The following is a 23940-nucleotide window of genomic DNA, read 5'->3' on the forward strand; positions in this document are numbered from 1 at the left end:
TTGACACCAGGCACCGATGTTTTGATACACCAAAATGAATTTATTTTTCCAGGTCACTAACTTTTAAATTTAGTCTTTGACAGGCATATGTTCTGAAACTATTAGCATGCAGAGTGCTTTAGTGTGAGAGTCCACAAAGTAGGCAAATACGTGCTCAAACCAAGTTTGTAGAGCTTTGGCAATCAATACTATTACATAATCATCTGCCTTATCTAATGTTAAAGTCACAGCTATATTGGCGCATTTCTTTGCCAATATATTAATGTTATGCTATCTAATAGCAAAATAATCTCCATATACAAACAGTTTTAAAAATACAGGGTGCAATCTTGTTGCAGAAAGAATGGCTTATAGTTGCTTGGCAGCTGGAACAATTGCCAGTCAACTCTTGARCTTCTAAGAGAATAAAATAAAACTTTCTGTTCTTCAGAATTCTTGCCCTCTGGAGTATGAAAAATGATAGCAGATGAAYTGGTGTTCTCATTTGTTTTATTGGGCAACTGAATCAAAATACAACTTTATGTTTATTTTCATTTGTTGCTGATCGTATTTTCAAACAGAAGACATAAATTGATCTGGGACTTTAGCAACTAAAATGGTTGTGCATAGTCATATATTGTCTGTTAGTTCAGAATCTACTGAAATATCAAATTTATACCTTGAAGGGACTTACTGTTTTATAAAGTAGAAAGTAACTTGCAATCCTGGATGACCTCCAATTCTCCTTTGAAAGTTGGTTTCTTCTCTAAATGAACAGGAATAGCACATTCTGAAAATGTTATTATTTTAACTCAAATGGCAGAGATTTGAAATTTGGGAGAGAAGAAGCCAACAAAGCAGATTAAATAGACTCCTAAATTTAACTTTTAAATACTGCCGTACTAAGTCAGCTAGTTTGGATTAAATAAAGTATGATTCTTTTATATATGAGAAGGAAGGTGTTTCAAAAGCATGATAGTGTTGAATGCTGTGTTAAGACTCTTTCATAATACTTTAAAAAAAGTTAATACTGTCCCTCCTTTCAGAGCAAGAGAGATCTATTTGAGATTTTGCCATCTGAGCATTGGGGAAAAGTCATGGTATGAAGAAAATTCTTTAGCTTTTGGATGAAAATGCACATGCTTTTGGGAAGATTTTTTTCTTAAATTGTTTCAAAATGAACACACAAACCCAAAATAGGCATCARTTCCTGGCTTATCTTTACAGTAGCATTCTTGTGTTAATGCTCTTAAAAAMCATTTTAAGAATTTTTAAAATACCCTGACAATTCTGAAGTAGGTGCCTCTTTTATGATGTGATTTACATTCTAGGGGTATCTTTTGTTGGAAAATACAACGTTTGAWGAAAAACTAATGAATCACTCTCCTGTTTTATACAGATGGGATTAGATATGCTCTGATTTGTCTGAAAAAGAATAAACAGCCAAGTAGTTTCAAAATACAGCCTACTTGCAGTGCCACCCTGTGGCTTTTTCTTTCCATGGCTTCTATTAAAYAGTTTTTGTTTCCTCATCCCCAGCAGGGAAGTTACTTGTGAACTTATAAAATAAATGTCTGTGTTCCTGGCTGCAGACCTGGTCTAACCAGGATAATACAGCACGTTTTTTTTGCCTGGCTTTAGCATTATTTGTCCTTGCTGAAACCTGCTTAGAGGAAAAACCAGACAGCGTTTCTGAGCAATACCAGTTCATTCACCACTGCACTAAGCAGTGCCTGGTTTGGTCGTTGAAAAGGAAAGATCACACTGGTGCTCAAATGCAAAATGTGTCACTTCTCAGCAATGACTTAAAGGACTATGATAATTGGTCTCATCATGTTACATATGCAAATATTTTATTTCCAGGTAGTCAGTTTTCTAGGCAGATGGTTTAACTTTAAAATTAGATTGCCTGGGTAGACATAACATTGCTTATGGAAATAGCTGATTTTATTTTGTATTTGAGACGTCTGCGTTTTTGTTGACTTAAACTTAAGGATATCAGAGAGACTTTGTTTTTAAAAGCAGCATTGTGCTTTGAGGTGGTAGTGCTTTGGCTTGCATATCTTACAGAGTTGCCCAAATGCAGGTGGGATAAGTACTTGAATGTTTAAGACTGATTTTCATGTTTAGGAAGTAATACAAYGAGGAAGATATTTCCCACCAAGCAAGCACACAGGAAGGAGCTTCTCAGCACTGCACCTGCTTGATATGTCTTGGAGAGGAGGACCTTTTCTTCCTCACAGTTTTAGTAAGGTCTCTGGATGAAAGGCAGGGTTTAACCTGTGTTTGGCAGGGAACAGCAGAGCAGCTCCCTGTGCACAGGTGGGACAGTGATATCCCCGCTCGGGTGGGCCATCCCCACACAGGTGGGACAGTGACATCCCCACACAGGTGGGACAGTGACATCCCCACACAGATGGGACAGTGACATCCCCGCTCAGTGCTGACCTGCCCCTCCCCAGGCCCTAGCGTTGGGATACTATTTCACTCAGTGCTTTTACTGTTGTAAGAGTTTTGATTCTAATACTCTGAACATGCTTTCATTATTTTCTTGCTGCGGAAGTATTTATTTTGACAGAAGTCCCCTCCCACACGCGCGTTGCTGTGCTGTTGGCCCGATGGCGCTGCCCCGGTTTTGCTGGCGGTCCCAGAGCCGCTCACGGTGCGGAGGCAGGCGAGTGACTAAGGGACAAAGCAAGCCTGGGCTAGCAAAGCCTCACCACGCGTCACTGACACTGCTGGGCTTCAGCGTTTCCACTGAGGGCTCTGCATTTTTCAGGAATAGAAGGGAAAAATGTGAGAGTGTGGTAAGTGTCAAGCTWTATACTTAGAGTGTCTAGGCTTTCTCTGATAAGCAGGTGCTTACATTTACATTTGTCTCCTAATAACAAAAGTTATACTTGGTCATTTTTGGAAAGTGGCTGTTTCGCTTTTCAAATTCACATATTTTGTGTGTAAATTTTAAGCAGAGCTGTGTGAATGCAGGCCTGAGTTTTTGCAGAATCTTAAAGCCAGCAGTGGAAATACTTGAAATTGTAGTCCATACTTGTACTGTTTGTTGGAAAGTTTTGTAGTAAAGTTGGGTAGTCTTAAATAGTGATAAAAATGCAGCTTCCTTTTTCCAGTCTTGGCAGGAGGATTCCATTCTTTGTGAAGGAGGCTTGCACTCTTTTTATTTGTTGTTTTTATTGTAAATGTGGTGTATATCTAAGCAAAATGATGAACAAAAGGCTTACAGATAAACAGTTAAAAACTATTTTTGTGAAACAGTTTGAGTGCTATAATACTTGCAGTTAAATACACATTTTGGTAAGTCTGGATTTCCAGGTAGGAACAACCAAGGCTAGAAGTGGATGTGAAAGAAAGGAATAGAGAAGTTTTTGATTACTTGTTTTTTATTTTTTTTTTATTTTACTTGTGCTCTTTCTACTGCACATCAGGCTTCCGCAGTGGCTGGAGTGTATAAACTAAAGTGTCTATGACTGAAAGTAGTTATTGCAGAAATCCTCCAGACTGCTATAAATTGCAATGAAAGCAGTAAGTTAATTTACTTTAGGTTTTAGGTTTTATTTTTAAAATTACTCAAGTATAAGTCATGGACAATTCTAATTACTCCTTAAAAGAGTAGACAGAATATGGAAATGTACACAGAAATGTACGTTCTTGTATATCACAGGTCCTGATTTGAGTCCCTCCTGTATTASAATTTTGCCTGGCACTATATCTCCTTCAATAGCATAGATCACAAAAGGACTGTAATTTTATTTTAAGAAAATATATTTCAGAACTTGTAAAATGTGTATCAAATTCTTCAGCATTGTGAATAAAAAGCCCGTTAGTGTCTCTGATGGTACTCTATTTCMCTGGGAAAGAAAATTGCTCTTGCTGTAGTGAAAGTGAAATCATGACTGTGCTCTGAGCCCTGCCATATCCTTTTGAAAAGTACTTTTGTTTATGTCTTTCTTTAAAATAAAATTTAGAAAATTGTCACGAGAGCTCACCTGTAAAAGTTTATCTTTAGAAACTTTTATGAAAAGATGCATTTTGGTTTGTACAAACAGCCAACGAGTGGAGGGGAGAACAGCAGAAAACCCAAAGGAAAAACCCCAGTTTTGATACATGCTCTTCCTTCAGTTCTGGGATATTCTGTGTGTAACTTGGACTTTTTGATGTTTTATAGGAAAAAGTATCGCCTGAAATAGTCACTTACTGTAACTGTTTGCCTTTCTGTTGGAGGGTCACAATGTTTACAGAGCTACAGTAAAACACAGAGTCATAAACATTTCGTGTATTGTACTCTTAAGTTTAAAAGTAGATAATACAGATAAAGCAGACCAATGTTCTGTGACTAACCATAATAATAGAATGCTTTTCTAATAGCACATCAAGACAAGACTCCTAGAAACATTTGTGAAGTTGTTATTGTGTAAGAGGCCTATTACTGCATGAGTAAATACATTCCTTTTTCTCTTTCTCTCTCATTTTTGGTTTGGTTGTTTTTTTTACTTTTTTTTTGTTTTGGTCCAGCAGAACTCACCTTCATTGAATTGTGCTGTTGGAATTTCTTCTTTTCTCTTGCTTTCATCTTCCATTAATTTTGTTCTTTGTAAGCTTGTTGATTTGACAGAATTTCAGTGTTTGTAGTCTGCACAAATAGAAGTGTTTGAATATTTGTATCACCTCTTTTTATCTTTTCTGTGTAGGTAGAAAATCAAACTGATGGTCAATTATGTGAAGAGSTTTTAAGAAAATGGGGTTTATTAATATACCAAGTGTTGTTAAGTGTTTTTGTGCCACTGAATAGAGCAGATAGTCTGCACAAGCAGTATAGCACTGTATGATGAGCTGCGTGCCCCATGCAATGAGGGAAAGTTATGGAGCAGATTACTTAGAGTGATATCATGTGGCATGYACAGGACAGCCAGGGGATYAGTCCCAGCCAGCATGGTTTGGGCMAAGGCAGGTTCTGCTTGGCCACCTTACTGTACTGCTGTGACAATGTCCAGTGCATGTTGCTTGCCTGGGCCTCAGTACAGCCTTTGGCACCATTTTCCACAGCGTTCTACTGGAAAATCTGTGGCTGCTCATGGCTTGGATGGGCATACTCTGTGCTGGGTCAACACCACATGTAATAGAGGTTGAATGCACTTGCATTTCTGTTATTAATTAATGGATATTAATCTAGAATTAGGGCTTGAAGCAGAGAAAACCAAATGAGCCTTTTAAAAAACATTTGGTACAAATAACATTTTCATCATGCTGACCTGTTATGTTTGATAATCTATGAGATATTTAATGGTATGAGATGTAATGGTTTGTAATGGTACCATATAATCTTTGCTTTATCTAGAATAAAGTTTGTATTTTGGAAGGTGTATTTCCTTGTGGGTTTTTTTTTTTTTTTTTTTGGCTTTGTGGATTTGAGCTTTCTTCTTCAGAGCGATTGAGAGAATCCCCAAACATGACTAGCTGCCCCTTCCAGAAGCTGGTGTGATACACTCCCGGTTTAGTTCTGTCTGTGATACTGATTCCAGAGATAGATGCTTATCTGAATTAAGGAGGTTATGTGTGTGCATATTAAGTAATAAGGAACACTGTATTGTTCTTCCTCATTCCTCTCTTGCAGGTAGCAGGGAACCTGAGCATGTGCCCTCCCACGTGCCATCTTTGTAACCATGGACTTCTGCTCCTCAAAYGACTTCTTACCCCTCTCAAATGAAGACCCTCTTATAAATCAGTTTCAGCTTCTGTGAAACAAACCCTCATCTGAGTTGTTTGATGTCATTATTAAAAAGGGGAGGACTTTCCATACAGATTTTAGTATTTATCCTTGTAAAATTAACTGTATACTTTTTCCATTGGGAAGTACCTGAAACTTGTGTGACAAAGTTTATAACTGTAGTGTAATATTCAATTTTGTTCTTTTTTCTTTTTGTCATCTGATAAGCGCAGAAACTCAAAACATTAATAGAGCAGTACCAGATCAGGTGTTCTGAAGAACAAGGTGTCATTGCTTCACAAACTGCTGTTTAACATTGAAATATTGCAATTATTTTTAATATTTTGTTTTGGAAGGAGAAGAAMGAGTGTTACTGAACTTGACCAGAGGTACAGTTTTTTAAAAACAGCATTATACTGTGTGTAAATATTCAGAACAAGAAACTTGTTTGACTGCTTATTAAGGCTACATCTAAATTCCTTACTTCAACAGTGCCATTAAAAGATCCGTCACAGTACACACTGTTCTGTCAAGGAATGGATATGATTATGGAAACTTGTATGTGAAACTGGATCTGAAAGTTTCTGAATTAAAATATGGGGTTTTCCAGAAGAAAGTTATTGCAGGAACTTTCTTTTTCTCTTTTCTTTTTTTTTTTTTTTTTAAATAGCTTTCTAGGCCTCTGGGAGTGATTTAAGTAAGCACTGCGACTCTGTTTGGAGCTGAAGTTCTCAGATTTCTAAAAACACTCTGGGTTTTTTCAGTTTGTTTCTGGGGGTACTCGACTGTTGAATCCAGAAGTGACATTTAGGGTTCCAGAAAGTTTTTGCAGTGCATAGCTCCTGATTCTGCTGGTTAAGGAAGATAATACTGCTTTGATTCTCCTTAATGTCAAAATAGATTGTGAAGAAATGGTAAATGCATAATCTTGGAGAATAGTCATAATAATAATGTGTTTGTTAKAGAATCCAAATTCTGTTTCCCTGCTGTTCTCTGTCATCAGTGAGCTTGCTGGGTTTAAAAGATATTTTTAGCATTACAACTTTTAAACATTTGGATACTGTCTCTTTTTAACTATGTAACTTCTGTCACAAGTCAAGTTTTCCACATTATGTTGCTTTCGTGATGGTTTGGCAGTGGCTATCCTCCTTTGAAGCTCTAGCACTTCAAAGAGCTGTATGGTTGTTTCCATTTGCACTTGGTAACGGGTGTCACCATTTCTGTGTGTTTTTTTCRTGATGGAAGCTAAAAAAGAAAACAAATTCAGCCACAGTACTCAGTTATGTTTTGGAACTTAGTTCTGCCAAGCCACAAGCTTGCTGGTTCCATAGCACCACATGTGGTTTGGGTTACCTGCGGGTGTGGCTGCACCACCCGCTGAAGGCAGGGCTGGGCCAGGGTATGGCTTTGGCTGCAGCCTGAGCCTTACAGCATGAGGAACACAGTAAWGAGGGCAGTGTCATCAGTTAGTAACTAGTGTGTGGGTACTAAAATCCAGAGGGATTTAAGCACTGAGTTCCACATCTTTCACTACAGCTGGCAGCAGCTTAACTTATGGAAATAACCTGAGTGCAAGATTTGTGGTGACTCTATATTTTTTTTTCTCTTTCTAGATGAGTGGTGTAAGGTTATCTCAGTATGCTGTTAACCATGTGTCGTATTTCAAGCTTTGGTAGATGATTATAATCTGGGATTTTAAAAAACGTAATTATTTAAGCATTAATCAATGGTCTTATGATAACATTATAGCAATAGACCTGTTGTTGATCCTGGCTTTTCTGTAGAGCGCATTTTGTGTGATGTGTATTGGCAGAATTCTCTAAGCCAGTATCTCCAAAATAAAAACAAGCTGAAACTTCCCAGAGGCAGCTGAATTAGGCCTGTTCATGGCTTTACTGCCCACATGCTCTGCTAAATAAAATAATATAGTTGTTTCACAGACCGAGGGAGGGTTATAAAGGTAGCTTTACTGTGACATTAAATCTGTCTTGAGAGCTTTCCCAGAACTATGAATATAGTAATTATATGATTAAACAATAAGGAAACTTTTTGGGTTGTGCACTTCCTCAGGCTATTAACCTAACCACTAATTAACCAACAGGAAATTCCAGACCTGAAAGTTTCATTATTGCTATATTGAACTGTGAAAATATAAGTGTGTTAATGAGGATTTCATTATAGCCATCTGTAACTTGTTTTTAAATTGTGTCAAGGCAGGAAAAATATAATACACCATCTGTTACCTAGCTATATCAAATTGACATGAAAAATATTGGAAAGAAATCCCCAGTTTGCAACCCTGGTTGTCTCTTATTTCTTATCTTTTATTCTTGGCAATATTAGTCCCATGTCAGTATTACCTACAATGATGTAGTAATATGTCATTTACCCATTAAATGATGTATTTGGTTTACTTTGAAATTTCTGTATTGTAACTTSTATACCTGGAGGGGAGGCGATGCTGACTTCCCAAAATGCAGTACTTGTGGGCTTAAAGTGAACAAAACTGGATAACATCTATTAGTATGCTCTCATTCTCTGACCCTACTGAGCATGAATTGAAGCTTTTTGCTCATCAGATGCTGGGGTTTTTGCCACTTTTACCTTAACCCTTRTGTTCCTCTGTAGAGCTTAATTGTCTCAAACTATCCCAAGTGCCTCAATTTCTGGTTCTTTTTGACATGAAAATTGAGGGAAGTTGTCATGTACCACCATGCACTTACCAAGAAATATTATGAATTCCTAGTTGTCAGATGTGAGTAGGTGTAATACAAGTAAGAGCTATAGGTAAGAAGAACGTGGTGGTCCCATGGCAAAAGTTACAGAAATTGTTCTTGTGAGGGTGGGGCAGAGAACTGGCTCAGAAGAAAATACTGAAACAATTTTGGAATAATGAGACAGATCCTTAGCAGCTGTGATGRAGTAATGACTCAGGTCAAAAAATGGGTTAGTGCTTGCATATTAYCTTTTGTGTTGAATCTATAATATGAAAATGAGGATAAAAGGTTGTAATTGAGGTAGAGAAGTGAAAGGGCCAGGTACTGGTTTATGGGAAGTCATACTGCCAACAGGCAGCCCAAAATATGGGYTTGTCCTTTGGTCCACAGATGCTTTCTGAGTAAGCACTCTCTTTGTTCTGAATTTGCACAGCAACTTGGGCAGCTTTTTTGAGGGCTCTTAAATACTACCTCATTCAAGAYAAATTCAATTTATCTTGGTGGCTGAACTTAACAATAAAAGTCTGTTTCTCTTCAGACTGATGCAAAAAGCACAGATTAAAATGAGGAACTCTTTGATATAGCAGTGTATCTACAATGTAAATGTCTTAAGGCTATAGAAATAGGAAAGAATCAATGGGCTGTGCTGACCAAATGTATGAGGAAGAGCCCACTGGCACAGTTGTGCTCATCCTTCAAAAGGCTTCTTCTGGTTGCTACCCAGAGCCTTTTAGGAAAGATGAGCAAACATGGCATAAGATGGTARACCTTGCATGGTTACATAATGTGCCCCAAAGAAGGAACAGCGAGGTGGGAAACATTCTGCAATGAAGGTAAGGGCATGCCAGCTCGGAGTTCCRTAGGGATTTATGCTGGAACTCATAGTTCAACGCGTTAATAATCTAGGAGAGCAGCTGAATAGTGAGGTGACACTTTGATGACAGAAAAAAGTATTATTCATTGTAATAAGAGGAGATACGCCTCTGAAGACTTGCAGAATGGTTTTTCAAAAATAAATTGATAATAAAATGAGGTTAAATTCACTTTAGATAGACTTATTGCAAGTCAGTTTGCCATGTGCATTAGCAAAGAAATAGAGAACAAAAGGGAAAACAGGGTTTTGCTGATATATAAATCTCTAATGACAGTACAGTGCATGGTACTAGTCTCTGTCGTATCCAAAAAGATTTAGTAAACAGAAGAAGGTTCAGAGAGGATCAAGAGAACCGGTCAAAGGTGAGATATGGCTTAAGGGACATGGAAGCTGAGAGAYCATATCATTGTGTTCTTACATTTACCTTTTGTACGTGTACCAATTTGTCGTGTTCTAATTGTTCCAAGTAAGTGAAAAGAGAACACACAACAAAATTGTCTAATGGTGATGCATGAAATCCTTAAACCAAATGTTAGCTAATGGTAAAATAATTAAGTCCCACTTAATGTTGAGTGATGATACAATCTAAAATCAGCTTTCCTTGTTGATGTGTGACTTGCATAAGAAAAACAAGTTCTTGGTCTGCTTCCAAGCCATTTGGAAGCTTCTTGTCAATGCTCTCTCCTCCAATTATTTTTGATAAAACAAAACTACTTGCCTTTCCCTGGAGACTTGACTGTGTTGGTCCATCACAGATGAGATGTCATCTCAGTAGGTACAAAGCAATTGAAGAAACRGAGTATTTAATAAAGCAAGAATTTAATCGGGAAGAATGCCTATTCTTAGTCATGCTTGGTAATCWGGGTTTCCTGCTATTCTTGCTGCTTTCAGATTTTAGTTTGTCATGGATGTAATTTTAAAAAAATAATCATTACTATTTGTGCGTTAGATGAAGTATCAGATAGTTTTAAAAAATAGTAGTTTGTTTATGACAATAGAGACAATAGAGTTTAAAGAGTTCCCARCTTCACAGATACATCCCTGTTGGGATTTTTAAAAAGAGATAATTCTGAGAAGATTTCCATATGCAGGTTATTGATAAATATCCATTGAGTTTTAACGGTGCATTGGTCTTTTGCAGTTTTGGTTTGGATTTGTTTTTTTGTTTGGTATTTTTTTTTGTCCCCATTCCAAAAGTACTAAATGCTCTGGGTAATCACACACAAGTGAATCTGAAAGTATTAACAATCTAAAAATGAATACTGGGAAAGGTTTGGTTTRTTTTCCTCTTTAGCACATAAAAGTCATCTTACTTTTTGGTCTTAGAAACAATTCATTGGATTAAAGAGCATGAAAGAGCTGTACTAAAATGTCACCTGTACAGGTGACCTCTGTAGGAAGTGTATTGTATTTAGCCTAAAGCATCATTCTATTTACGAAGTTAGAGGGTATATTTTTAAAATATACACACAAGAAATTATAAAATAAATTCTAGTTTATGGTGCAGTCACATACAGTGCCTTTCACTGCTGATATTATTCAGTGTATATTATGTTGCTGTTTTAGGAAGTATTTGTTACATGGCAATGCTAGGATTTGTAATTTAAGAAGATGGTCTATGAAAAAAATGAGAACCACTTTAAAATCCTAAACCAAATTCTACCAAAACTTTTGAATTCCGTGAACATGGTGATTTTCTTTTTTTTCTTTTTTTTTTTTTCCCCTAATACCTGTGTAAGCTTTCCTCCTAACTCAGCCTTTAAGATGCTTAGAATTTTGCCTTCCACAAGTATTCTGGGAACTTCAAAAATGAAACCACAAAAGCCCAAACCCATGAAAAACTAGTAGTCTATGCTGAATGATACTGGTGGAGCAAAAAATAAAAGTAACCCCTGTCAGACAAAGCTTGTAGAAATGGAAAACCATTCTGTCCTTTTAGGTTCTCTCAAATGTTGTACACTTGCTTGTGGTTGGTAGTCTTAAATTCCATTGGTCACTCCCGGAATGAAAGCCATATGATTTTTCAAYAGTGATAAATTTACTGCTTAATCTRTGAAAGCCATAAGAAGGATATTGCTAACTAGATAAACCATATGTAAAATAACCATAACAGCAGGACAAAAATAAATCAGATATTTTATTACTGTATTTATTGTGTATTTCTAAGCTACAGCACTTGGACCTAGATAATAATTAATGCCTCCAAGTGAAATTCTCAAATATTGTGTCCTGTGTGGGACATGCCAGCCATAGGMAATACATTGATGTTATAGCCAATGTTGATACCCTGTAGACAGCAAACTTTTCCTATTGGCAGTGTTATCGTGCAAGCCTGGCTGTATCTGCAGTATTGCCCTCCCCAGCTTATCAAGTGAAAGCATTTTAATTCTTTCATTGTTAACTATTGAAGTTTGGTTGGAGCACAACTGATTCATCTCATTGTTTCATTCAACCGTACACACATTTAGGCAAAGCTGACATAGATTTCTGGTTTGTCTGGCATAATGTAGGATGGAGGCTGATGATAGGACTCATCAGGTAAGAAAGGTTAGATAGGGAACTGTCAGTAATGTTTATTCAGCACACAGGCTCACACAAATGTTTTCCTCTCACTGAAGCATACTCAAGCCACTTTGAAACACACTGTGGCCTGATACAGATCTAGAAGCAACATTTACCAATGATARAAACCTGCAGGATGTTGCCACTGCTGACAGCACTTGCCCAAAGTGTTTGTTGACTGCATTCTTTCCCAGTCCCCGGGCAGACTCAGTTGCAAGCAGCCCTCCCATGACTGTATGTATTAGGGCTGACTTTGGGAAGAGGTAACTGAATCAAGAATTGCTTTTAAGCTGCTTTTAAGCAGCTTCTGGTTTTCATTGACAATGAGGTCAAGCTTCTGTAAATTATCCTGCTTTAAACACTTCTGAGTTGTTTTGGGCTTGTTGGTTTTTGTTTTTTTTTGTTTTTTTTTTGTGATAGCATAAGTATTGTACTTTGTTTGTGAAATTGATTTGTGAAGATTTTGAATTTCAAAAATTTTGTAGCTAGTACGGATGATTAAGTTAACTGGATGTAAATGGGTATTTGCTTCTGTTGTCTAAATATTCCACTGAACACTAAACCATGCTCACCTGAGGTGTTTAGAGATCTAACAGGCAGAGAAATGGGGAAAGGTAAAAAGCATGGATGGAARGACTAGTCCTAATTATAAAAATTCCCATTAAACTTGTTTTGCGCAAATAAAAAGGGTGCGGAAAACAGGATTGGATTCTTTTTATGGTATAAAGCCACAGAAGACATAACAAAGCTACTTAATGCTCTCCTTTGAATTGGCTGAAGTAGATATGTCAGGATTACAGGCTGTACAAATCTCTAGATGTACTCTGTTGGCTGTTTGGTCAGGTGGTGAGATTATAAATAGGTAGGCTTACTGATGTCAGCAGTAGCAGAAGGCAGCAACAGTGAGCTTGCCATGCACACACACACACCCTCCCTTCCACCTCCATATGCTATTGAAGGAAACTCACCTGATACTAATGGAGAAGAACCACCTGTGCTATCTTGGGGGTAAGCAGAAGAGTAGTGTCATCAATTTTAGCTATTATTCTTCCTTCTCCTTGTTTAGAGGCTGAACAGAATGGCTTCAAAGTAATATTTGTGTTAACTTGTGTTGTCCTAACACCTGCTGTGAGGAAAAATATTTACCAGTAATTATAAAYCTGCAGAAGAATATAAGTCCTTGCTCTTGGAGAAAATACAAAATTCAGGTGTAGGGCAGTACATAAATTGCCAGAACTTAAATACAGGCCTGTATGAAGACAGAAGAATTAATGTCTTTTGCCCTTTTTCAGACAAAGTATGTAATAATTCTACAAAAGGTTTTTAAAATCCCATCTCTGGCTAAAATATAATATATGGGTGTATAATGACTTATAAATGCATCTATGTGGATAGACTGCTGAAGTTTCACTGGTACGTTTCTGGGCATAGAAGCTGTGGCATATTTAAGTTTATATTTGGTGACTAGAAGGTTAAATGAGGGGTTTGAGATTATTTTATATGAGGGATGCTATTATTTCATGCAGACTGTAAAGCTTTTCTGATTTCTTTGATTCACATTAATCAGATTTTGATCTAAAATTTTGTTGGAGAAAAAAGGCCCCACTAGTTGCTTGTAATAATTTRTAAAAGTCAATTATTTTAGTGTTTATTTAATATGGTAGAGTCTTTGCCGTGTATTCCTTGAATGTTGTATATCGCTTTCATTTATCTTGGAAAGTATTGAAACAATTTTGTACTGCCTAAGTGGACTAAATGCCTAAATAACTGCACATTGCCAAGATGGACTTTGCTAACAGTGACAGAATTTAAGAAAGAGTGTTCAGTTGAACTTCCTGTAAAAGGATGCTGCTGGCACTGTATCATCTTGTTAGCATGTTAAAAACTCAGCAGTGAAGTACACAGGCTGTAACTGGCTGTGATAGTGAAAGTTGAAAAGGATTCAGGGGTGAATACAGAAGTGTAGTAGTTAAAGCAAAGCAATCATTTGGAAAGTTTCTTTACATTCCCCTGCTGATGATTATGATMATTGCTTTATGAATAAGAATTTTTTCCTACATTGTATTTAACGCTGTAGTCCTGTACCATTTTGCAGAAAGTACAGAGGCTTTCTAGTGGAAGTAATGGGTCATCAGAAATGGCTTAGGTGCTACCACGATGCAGGGAGTCAGCTTTCTTCAAAGAAATACCTTCTTTCTTCCTTGCCTGTTGCAAGAATCCAGCAAGAAATGGATCCAGGGGATTTTGAGTGTGCAGATTCAAGAAGAGAAAGGGGATAATGACAGTTCTTGTGTGCAGATGGGGATGAGTTTGGAGACGAAATGAGAGCTTTCATTTGGGGCCCTGAGCTGCCAACCAATGAGCGAGTTAAAGTGGGACAAAGGGGAGGGAGCTCCTGCTGTCAGTGGCCGCAAAGGTGGCCATGAAAACTGCTGGTTGGGTTTATCCTGTGGAGAGAGCTGGGATGGCTCTTGAGGATGTGCTTTGTACCACTCATCAGCCCTTACASAGTGTGTAAGAGATGAGGCTCGGGCTCCAGCAGCAGCACTGGCATTTGCGGAGGTAGTAAATGAGACCCTGTTCCTGAAGGTAAAAGGTTTTTCCACTCTACTTTTGGAGGAGGATGCAGGCAGGGGAATGAATGTTAAGGAGGCAGCTGTAAAGGAGGAGCAGGAGAATCTGGTGGCAGGTGGGTAYTCAAAGCATTTCTTAGTTTTGCAAGCAGTGTTAGGCCAAGATGCTCAGTGTTTCTGTTTGAGGAACTATGGGTACAGTCCTCGTGCTTTGGGAGAAACTTCTTTATTACACCATACCTTTCAAGATACTAACTGCCAAGAGGCTCCTCTTGAAATCTAGTAAAGAAAATGCTTGGTTTAGTAAAACTTCTTAGTCTAAACTTAACTCTTTTTTTATCTTTCATTTTGTTTCCTGTAATGAGAAAGGATGCCTTATTTTCTGACATGGCTGTCTGTGTCTGTACATTGTAATTTGTCTCATAGCTTTCCTGTGTATATACATAGATCCACAAACACAGATGTATATATTTAACCTTGCTCAGGTTAGGAAATTTACCTGCTTCCATTCCCTTCCACAGTGATTAATGTCATCTCTGTTTTTCAGTTTACTGAATTTTCCTATTTCTTGGTTATGTGAATGTACAAAACGTTTTAAGTGTTACCAAACGCTAGGTATAGAAAGGACATAACTGGTAAGGGAAGGCTTCTGATAAATGAAGAACTTTCTACACGGGGAAAAAAGTTTCATCTGTTCCAAACACCTCCAGGGAAAATGAAAACAAGTTGCAGTGCTTTCTAAAGTTGCATCGCTATGTTTTCTCAATTATTCTTTCCATGTTTGAATTTTCAGCTGGGAAGTGGGACTGTTGCAGTTGAACCCAGCCTTCTACAGCAGCTGGAAAAGGAGGGGTTAGATTTTGTCTTCCCTGTTACTGTCGAGCTTCTTAGCTGCTGTCCTGCATTACTTTATCTGTTACCCAGCTACATCTACACCCAMGGATCTATATTTGAGACATGGAGGTATACGAGGGGAAAGGGAAGGGTCTCTATTAGCTTTCCTGGCTGCTGTGATCCTGAGTGGCTCTGCTTTTCTTTTCCTTACCTTTCCCAGCCTCTAAATCTATCCAGTGCCTGCCTTCAGTGTTACTTCTAAAATATGATTTTGAACAGAAGAGAAAAGCAGCAGCAGCAAAGCTCAGATAAATTGACARTTCTTACTTCTATTGATGTTCAGAATAGCAGCAGGAAAAGCTATGAGTAGAGCTAGGTGCTTCATCTGCAGGCTTTGAAATGAGTGCCATTGTACCTGCTTTCATGACTGGGAGGTAACAACCAAGACAGATTCAGGTTTTGTTCTATTTGAGAGGCCTTAATTGAACTTTCTTACTAGTCAYGGAAGAAAAACAGCTGTATGAGCAACCTTTTCAGCAGCTCTTTGAAAAGATTTGAGGCTTTATTTTTAGTGGAGGTAAAATACGTTTGCTTGAGTTTTAAGTATTTGTTGGATTTATTAGTGTATCAAAGGTTAAGCTCCCCCTTTCAGATCAAGCTACTCTTTGTTTTCTTTTCCTGTTTATTCAGCCAGTTATATATTACTCAATTACTGTTACAGATTTACTGCTTTCTCTTCCYTGCTCTCCTTCCATTCTGTCAGGTTGTTTTCATAACTGTAAATACAGTAAAGCATAAGTGAGCCATGCAAGGTTTCAATGGTTTTGAATGCCATTCAGATTTTTTGTTCTTTCTTTTGGTAGTATATCTGGGTTACTTTTTGCATATTTTACTTTGTGAAAAGGTTGCACAAATAAGTATAAGGACCTGCTTTTCACAGAGGTATAACACATATGGACATGCTAAGTTTGTATTTTGTGTTAGCTCTATTTACTTCAGAAGTCTAAATTCTCAACCTTGTTAGAAGTAATATCATTKGAGCTAATTTTCCACTTCACCTTGTTTGTTAGTTTTGGTTTGTTTGGTTATTTTTTTTCCAGGAGAAAAAGAAATACTTCGCTAGGCACAACAGAATGTGTTGTAACAAAACTTTTATATCAGAACACATTTCTATAATCCTTCAATAATAATAATAAACTTTATGCTAATTTAGATGGGAGAGTATTTTTTCTTTTCTATCCTCTCTTCCTTGCTAGGATTCTGAGCTGTTGGCTCTCTTCCTAAGAGCAAAGCAGTTCTTATGCCTGGAGAGAGCTAACTGTGTTGTGTTGGATGGTACAAGACAATGCTAAGTCAGCAGCTATCTGTTCTCAGGAGCTGGGTCTTTCATGTGTTTTAAGTGAGCTTGAAAAGATAATTATAATATTAGTTATGATTTTGCTTTGAAGAGCAATGAATTAGTATTTTTTTYCTAGAAAAGTGTTAAATTTGTACTTTAATTAATTACAGTACATCTTGCTACCAGGGTTAGTGCCCCTTCATTGCTAAGAGGGGCACAATTAAAAGCCCATAATACAGATTTGTGTTTATGTTGTCTCAGAATTGCCTCTTTTTCCTTTTAATGAAAGCATTTAATGAATTATGGCTCAAATACAGTCACTTCTGTTTTCAAGACTGTCACTGCCATGGGGTCAGATAATCAGAGGGGGCAAGTGTCTGTTCCAAATGGTCTGGAGGGAACTGAAGGATTCATTTGCTGCTTTCTTTCAGTGTGAACCAGACATCCAGAGATTCCATTAAGCTTTCACCTTACTGTCATGGTTACCGTCCCAGTTCTGTGATTTATTTCTCTCTAGGAGAAGACTTTAAAAAGAAAAATCTTCAGAGCAATGAGGCTAGCTAGGGGGTAAATGCACACATGCCATTGACTAGGGAAATGTTTTCTCTCCCAAGATCTTTGAAAACATGTCCTGATTCCAGGGATGCCTCATATACTTGATTCACTTTATTTATGGAAGTGCATTTAACTTTTTTTTTTTGCTTTCTTTATAGCAGTCATCTGAATAAAGGCATGAGTAAGAGAACGTCTGTAGATGATTTGTTGTTTGCTGGAACCTCACTGAGTAAATCTGTAGAGATAATCTTCAAAGATCGCTTAATTAATAATATTACCACCCATAGCATTACTGCCATGCCAGTTGATATATCAGTTGTACAATGAATTATTGTGTTGGCAGAGTATATACCCAGTGCCTTATTTTATTCCATATTATTTTTCTCTATTATTTTTAAAATACCACTATTATTTACCATGATTTTATCCTGTCAGTCTTGGGAATCTGTATAGAGACTGTGAAATAGCCCATTATCACAAAAGATTTACAAAYTATTCATGTTTGTTCCTCTACCTGGAAATTGAAATTAAAATATGTTTCTGAACTTGGGTTTTTTTCTTGGAAACCTATTGAGCCACCTGCTAGGCTCAGTATCTGTACAATATGACCTCACACTCTTCCCCAGATAACTAAAGGGATGAGTTTAAGATCTGATAGATCATATTTCTCTCTGCAGCAGATACAGCAAATATTTTTCCTTTATATTGTCCTACATGTATCATAAGCCTGGCTTGAAGGGATAACCTAAGAATGGACATTGTTTGACWCTCATTGATCCATACCTTGATCATTACATCTAACTTATGCTTTTATACTAGAAGTAAAGAGAGAGATTGTATATCAAACAGTGATACTGATGTTGAGATGAAAGCCTAGTATCAAGGCTAATAGTYATGTTACAGAGATGCTCTGGGGCTGGCGCAGCAAATATTTGGCCGGCTGAATGTTAAGGAAAAATATTAGAATACAATTGTCTGTGTAACTTAAAAGTAACCTTTTCTGAAGCACTTAGGGCATCTCAAATTTTGTATAGAAACCTGTGTGCCTGGTAGTAATTTAGTATAGATGAATAGAATTTATTTTTAAAGTAGTTTTTCATCTATACTTATGCCTGAAATATATAGCAGTGATTTTTTGAGTGACCTGCCTTGATAACTTCAGTCATTTGCTGGATTGTGATGAGCAGATCAGATAGTAATGCTGCMTTTGTCTCCAGGTCTCCTAGGAAGTAGTATTTGATCTTGAAGACTTGCAGTGCTGATGCTGTGAAACCATTRTCCACAAAGAGGGAACAGAATAAACTTAAGTTTAGAGGAAAAATTTGTTCTGTGARTGTTAAAGATGAGTATTGGGCTGGGAATGCTTGTAGGTGAAATTAGAAGCCTAAATAGTTTGTATACCTGTTGACCAAAATTGATGTATCACTGTGGAAAAAAAACCAAATCAATGTTTTTAACATAAGCCTGAACTCTTGTTCAATTGTTCCTTGTTTGGGAAGATTATMTGTGAGGTTTTAGCTGTCTGCTTCTATGACGTGACTGTGAAACAGCATTATTGTAATAGTCAGGAGAGCATTTTAATAATTGCTTGGGAAGAGAGGTCAAAGACAAGAAAAGCTCTGGAAGAATCTTTGTTGCAGTGGCCTTTTTCTTCTCATGATATGATCTTAGTAGAGTTAGATCATTTTCTGACTTGGAGTGAAAATTTTGTGCTGCTTGTACYTTTGTCGAATATAATTTTGTAAAGTTTGATTTTAAAAAAGTTGCTTTTTGAATAAAACAGTGTTCTTCATAATGCCATCAGTCAAATTAACCAACTGAAATTTATCTGTTGTGCTTAGAAGGCTTTTAATGTACTATGTTTAATGAACTATTTCAGTACCTGAGAGATGACTGAATTGCAAGTGAGATCCAAATGACCTTTCCTGTCCTAGGTGAATGCTATAGAAAACTTGAGAAAMGGTTTTGATGTTGGAGGTTAGATTCAAAATAATTTCAGTGAGAGTGCTGTCAAACTGSCTTTATACAGTCTCATGTAATTGTRTTCCAAATGGGAAGTTAAGTGCTGTAAACAGTAATAAGTCTTTGATGCTGTAGCCTTTGATTGTACCCTAATGTAGCAGATAGATTTCCTCTTTTTTTTTTCCCTCCTATTTTTGGGAAAGAGGTTCTTTTTGAAAGAAAATACTGATGAAAACAGGAATACCCAGGTCACTGTAAGTTCGAGTCTTCCTCATTATTTTTTAGTGCCTTTCTCTAGTTACTGATAGTTAAAAATACACTGCTTGTAACTTTCTAACAGGATTTTTTATAAAATCCAATAAACAGATGCGTTATTTATTTACTGTATCAGACTTCTMTTTTGAAAAGGATTCTAAGCATCCAGATCACTGACACTGTTATTTTTTTTCTTTGCAAGGAGGAAAGCTGTTGAGATACAGCAATGACATTCTGTTGAAGTGGGATCTGAAGGACATAAAATGTTGACCTTATGGTCTTGGATTGGATTTTGAAGTGCACTGTTTTCTTAAAAAAATGATAGTCTTCTATTTGCATTTGGCTGAAAGAATTCTTTAATACAGGAATTACATTGTTACACAGACTGGCAGGAGTTGCAGGTGGGATTACAGAAATTTAAATTTCTAAGAGACATGAATCAGTTCTCTGGGGGACAGTATAATCTCTACTAGATGAGAACCAGCTGAATGCCTTGGCATAAGCAGTGGCTCCAAGTGCTCTCATAACAAGGGAAGTGTTGTTTTTATATGATTGGGAAATCACTCTTTTTGTTATGATTGTATTTTRTCTTACTAAAAATAGCAGGTTTTGTTTTCAGGAAAGGAAATTAGGCTAACATCTCTCTGTTTTTTTTAACAAAATCATTACAAATCAACAGCTCTTCTGGTTTGCATTGTACCTAGTATAGGTTAACAGGCAAGAGAGAAGCAGGGTTTTCTCGGYTCTTTATGATGGTGAAGTATTTGAAATGATGGTGTAGACTTGGAGTTACTTTCAGTGGTAGAATAAAATAAGATGTGGAGGATGGCTTGGTCAGAAAATCACTTTAATTAGCTTATTGAATTGCTGATTAGGGAGAGGAGGATATGTAGGTAAAAACTACCCCTGCAAGTGTATTTCACCATCAACTCTTTATGTAATGGTGGTCACTTGAATSGTTCTTGCTGTCCAGTATCAGCTGTGGGGCTGAGAGTGCAGCCTATCAGGCAGCTGCTCTTCTGATAAGGCAGACACAWACTCAAATAATGAAAAAGCTGTAAGATCAAATGCAAATACTTTGGGCTAAGAAGGAGAGATGAGAGAATTGGTGAGAACTGAAGAAAAAAAGAGACATGGCATYTGGAAACAGAAAATGAAAGCATTGGGATCCCTGTTGTTTAATAAGAGGTTGCCAAAAACTTGGCATGACTTCTGAAAAAGTGCACTTGGGATTTTTCTCCTTTGTGTGGGGTGGGACACGTAAGCATAACTAAGCATAAAGCACAATGGGATTTTTTAGAGATGGGTGGGGTAAACGGCTCTGCAGTGGAGGGTGTGAGGCTTCAGCAACCTTGTTAAACTGCCTSACCCCTGTGTGTGTGTTCTTTATAAATATGTGGAACTTCAGCTGTTGGCTGTGTGTTTTGATAAGAGTATTTGGTGAACCAATTTTAGCTCTCTTCAGTGTAAGCTAGACACTGAATGAATAAACCACATTTATTGCTGTGTGTCATTAAGCATKGTGGTGATAGTGGAGTTACAGCAATAAAATTGCATTTGTTTACCTAATGGAAAATAGAGTCCACTAGTGTTTGACAAGACATGATTCTGTGATGCTTCTTCAAAGATTAAAGTCTGTGATAGCTTTTAACAGTCATTTGAAGATAAAGATGTAAGAAAGAGTAAAGAAGGGGGGCCAAGCAGTACTGGTTCACTTTGGGTTTTTTCGTATTAATGTCACAGGGTGTGCTTTTATGGTTTTGGGATTATATTTATTTCCAGTGCACTGATACTCTGTAGTAGTTAATAATTTATATTTRGCAGTTATATGAAAGCTAAAAATCTTGCAAAAAAAAGAAACAAAAAACCCAAAGAAGCCAGGGAGGAGTACAAAGAAGTTTGATTCATACACTTTGCAATGTTCGTGTAATCCTGAAACAGTGCAGGCAAGCTGTTGTAGAGACCAAAGTCAAATTTTCAGCTCATGTTGTACACCTTGAATTGCGTGTAGAGTGCACCAAACTRATTTAAAACATTGAGAGAAGAGATATAAATTTTGAATGTGGATCCTCATTCAATGTTTTTGGAGGCCTGTGAGTGCTCTCGATTAGCTGCAAGGGGYTGTCAATAGTTAATTATTCAGCACAGAGTTCTGAAGTTCAAAACTCTAAGCACTTTCAGCAACAGATCAGTCATGTGAAGCCTTGTTACAGTTGTTTTTTGCAATGCTGCTYTGGACCTTGTTTGTTCTTCATTGTGAGTGACTTTAAACTTTGTTTTCTCAAGAAAGGTGTTTATTTCTAGTTGTATGCTAGGTTTTTGTTTTMATTCTGTAGGACAATTATAGGAGTTAATTTCTTTCGTTATGTTTAAAGTAAACAAACTTTAGTACAGTTCCATCTAAATGGCGAGCATATTTTTGGAGCCTTTGTGTATTAAATTTGATACGTGTTTCAACTTTCTGTGAATGTGGCTCTATTCAAGAATGTTTATAAGAAATTCAAAAGCTCTCATGAGGTAATGCGTCATGACTGTGTTTTGGTTTTGTTTCTAATGGTAAAATTCTTAATAATAGTGTCTTTTCCTTCTTATTGTAACATACATATATTAAGAGCTACAGAGAGTTTTATACTGTTTTAGGAATTTTTTAAAGTGAAATAAGTCCAGCTTATTTAGTGATCAGTTCTTGTATTCRTGAGTAAACTGTCTGGTCACTAACGTGAGAAAGAGTATCAAGAAAACTAAGATAGGAAATCAACATAGGCAAGGGGAATATATGAAAGCATATTGTGACTGTCAAGAAATATAACAACAGAGCAGAATCAGTTCTACTGTCATTTTATTACTGTATAGATGTTAAATAATGTAGAGAGCTGCTAGGATTTCTTMGAATAATTTTAATAACCAAAAGAAAAATTTGGGGAGGAAAAGTGTCACTACCAGTCAGTATCTATCCTATATTAAGCACACTGGTAGTGCAATTTGCCTTCATAGTGCATAGTATTTCTGTTTATACTAATCCAGTAAATCTCTTTGCAGAATTCACAAATGGGGTCTTTGCATAACCTAAGGGAGAAAAAAAACCCAAACTAATACTAATCTACTGTTTTATGCTTCGCTGAAAAACTTGTTTTGGCTTAATGTTTATTGGGCTCTCTGTTTTTTGTTTTTTTTGTGATGAGTACCTTAGCGTATTTTGTCTTGTGTCACCACTGATTGTATGTTTAAAATATTCTCTAATCCGTTTTTTGCACACATTACTTTAGAAAAGAATAAAGTGTTCTTTTCTGTTTTGAAACTTGTTAGTTTGCCAGGATGGAAYTGTATGTATAAATGCATACTTGATTTTTCATTTTTGTCTGTTTATTTCAGAAGAAAATCTAAAGCACCACCTCCTCCATCTGAAACAAAATCCATTGCTGTTACTCCATTTGATAACACAGAGCCAACCAACCTCATAATGGAACAGAAGGAGAATGTAATTGATAAAGATATTGAATTATCAGTGGTCTTGCCGGGAGATGTGATCAAGTATACTACAGTTAACGGGAGGTATGTTACACAGAACGATATTTTTGTTTGATTTTCTTGGTTTTGCTCAGATTTACTTCAATCATCATCCAGGTTATGATCATTCAGTAAAATACATGATTTGTGTAACTGATCATAAAGTGTGTCTAAAGAAGTGCAGCAAAGTGGAGTGTGAAGATCACAAGTCTTAGGAGGGTTCCAGTTAGGGTTACCTGAGGGASCTGGGGTTGTTTAGCCTGGAGAAAAGCTCAGGAGAGACCTTACTGMTCTCTGCAGCTACCTGAAAGGAGGTTGTAACCAGGTAGGGTTGGTCTCTTCTCCCAAGTAACAAGGGATAGGATAAGGAGAAATGGCCTAAGGGGAGGTTTAGACTGGATATTAGGAAAAGTTTCTTCACGGAAGGGGTTTGACAAGCATCGGAAAAGGCAGCCCAGGGAAGTGGCTTAACTGTCATCCCTGGAAGTATTTAAAAGATGCATAGATGTGGTACTTAAAGATATGGTTTAGTGGTAGACTTGGCAATGCTGGGCTTGATGATCCTAAAGGTGTTTTTCAACCTAAGTGGTTCTGTGATTCTACTATGATTTTGGGTGGATATGGAAACATCCTACTCTGTCCATTTACCTACCATTTCAGAAGACTGTTTTTTTGAGATTCAGAAATCTCAAAAATTATGTGTGGCCACACATAATTTTTTCTAGTCACTAAAAATCTCTATAAAATATTGGTTTGTATGATTCAGTGAATCTTCCCACATAAGTTTTGCTTTTTAAAGATGAGTTTTTTCATCCCCATCCTGTTTGGGTATCAAGTTATACGTTCACTTGTTCAGCACTACTACCTGTAGACTACGAGCAGTCCTGAGAAAACRTATCATCACTTCAGACATAATTTGCAATGCTTCAAAAAAATTTATAGCTACAGCTTTGGATTTCTATTAACAATTATGCTTTGCTTAAGCTGATTTTAGTTTKAAATGCATATTTCAGACTGTTTATTGGTAGGACGGATTGTGCATGTAACTCTCAAGTCACTTTTAG

General features: G+C 36.9%; 1 protein-coding gene across 5 annotated transcripts in view; it reads left to right on the top strand.

The window, feature by feature from the left end:
• COBLL1 (cordon-bleu WH2 repeat protein like 1) overlaps positions 1–23940 on the top strand; it is a 75985-nt gene that overhangs the window by 19101 nt on the left and 32944 nt on the right. For 2 of the 5 annotated variants that reach the window (XM_057371737.1, XM_057371741.1), the window contains exon 2: positions 22742–22921. In XM_057371737.1, coding sequence (XP_057227720.1) covers positions 22742–22921 — 180 coding nt within the window. Of the gene's footprint in view, positions 1–2588; positions 2787–12725; positions 12860–22741; positions 22922–23940 lie in introns of those variants that run through there. The other 3 variants (XM_057371738.1, XM_057371735.1, XM_057371736.1) reach the window with 3 other exon arrangements.

The sequence above is a fragment of the Malurus melanocephalus genome, unplaced genomic scaffold (genome assembly GCF_030028575.1).
Source record: "Malurus melanocephalus ecotype Western Australia unplaced genomic scaffold, MMel_1.1 scaffold_155, whole genome shotgun sequence".
NCBI lineage: Eukaryota > Metazoa > Chordata > Aves > Passeriformes > Maluridae > Malurus > Malurus melanocephalus.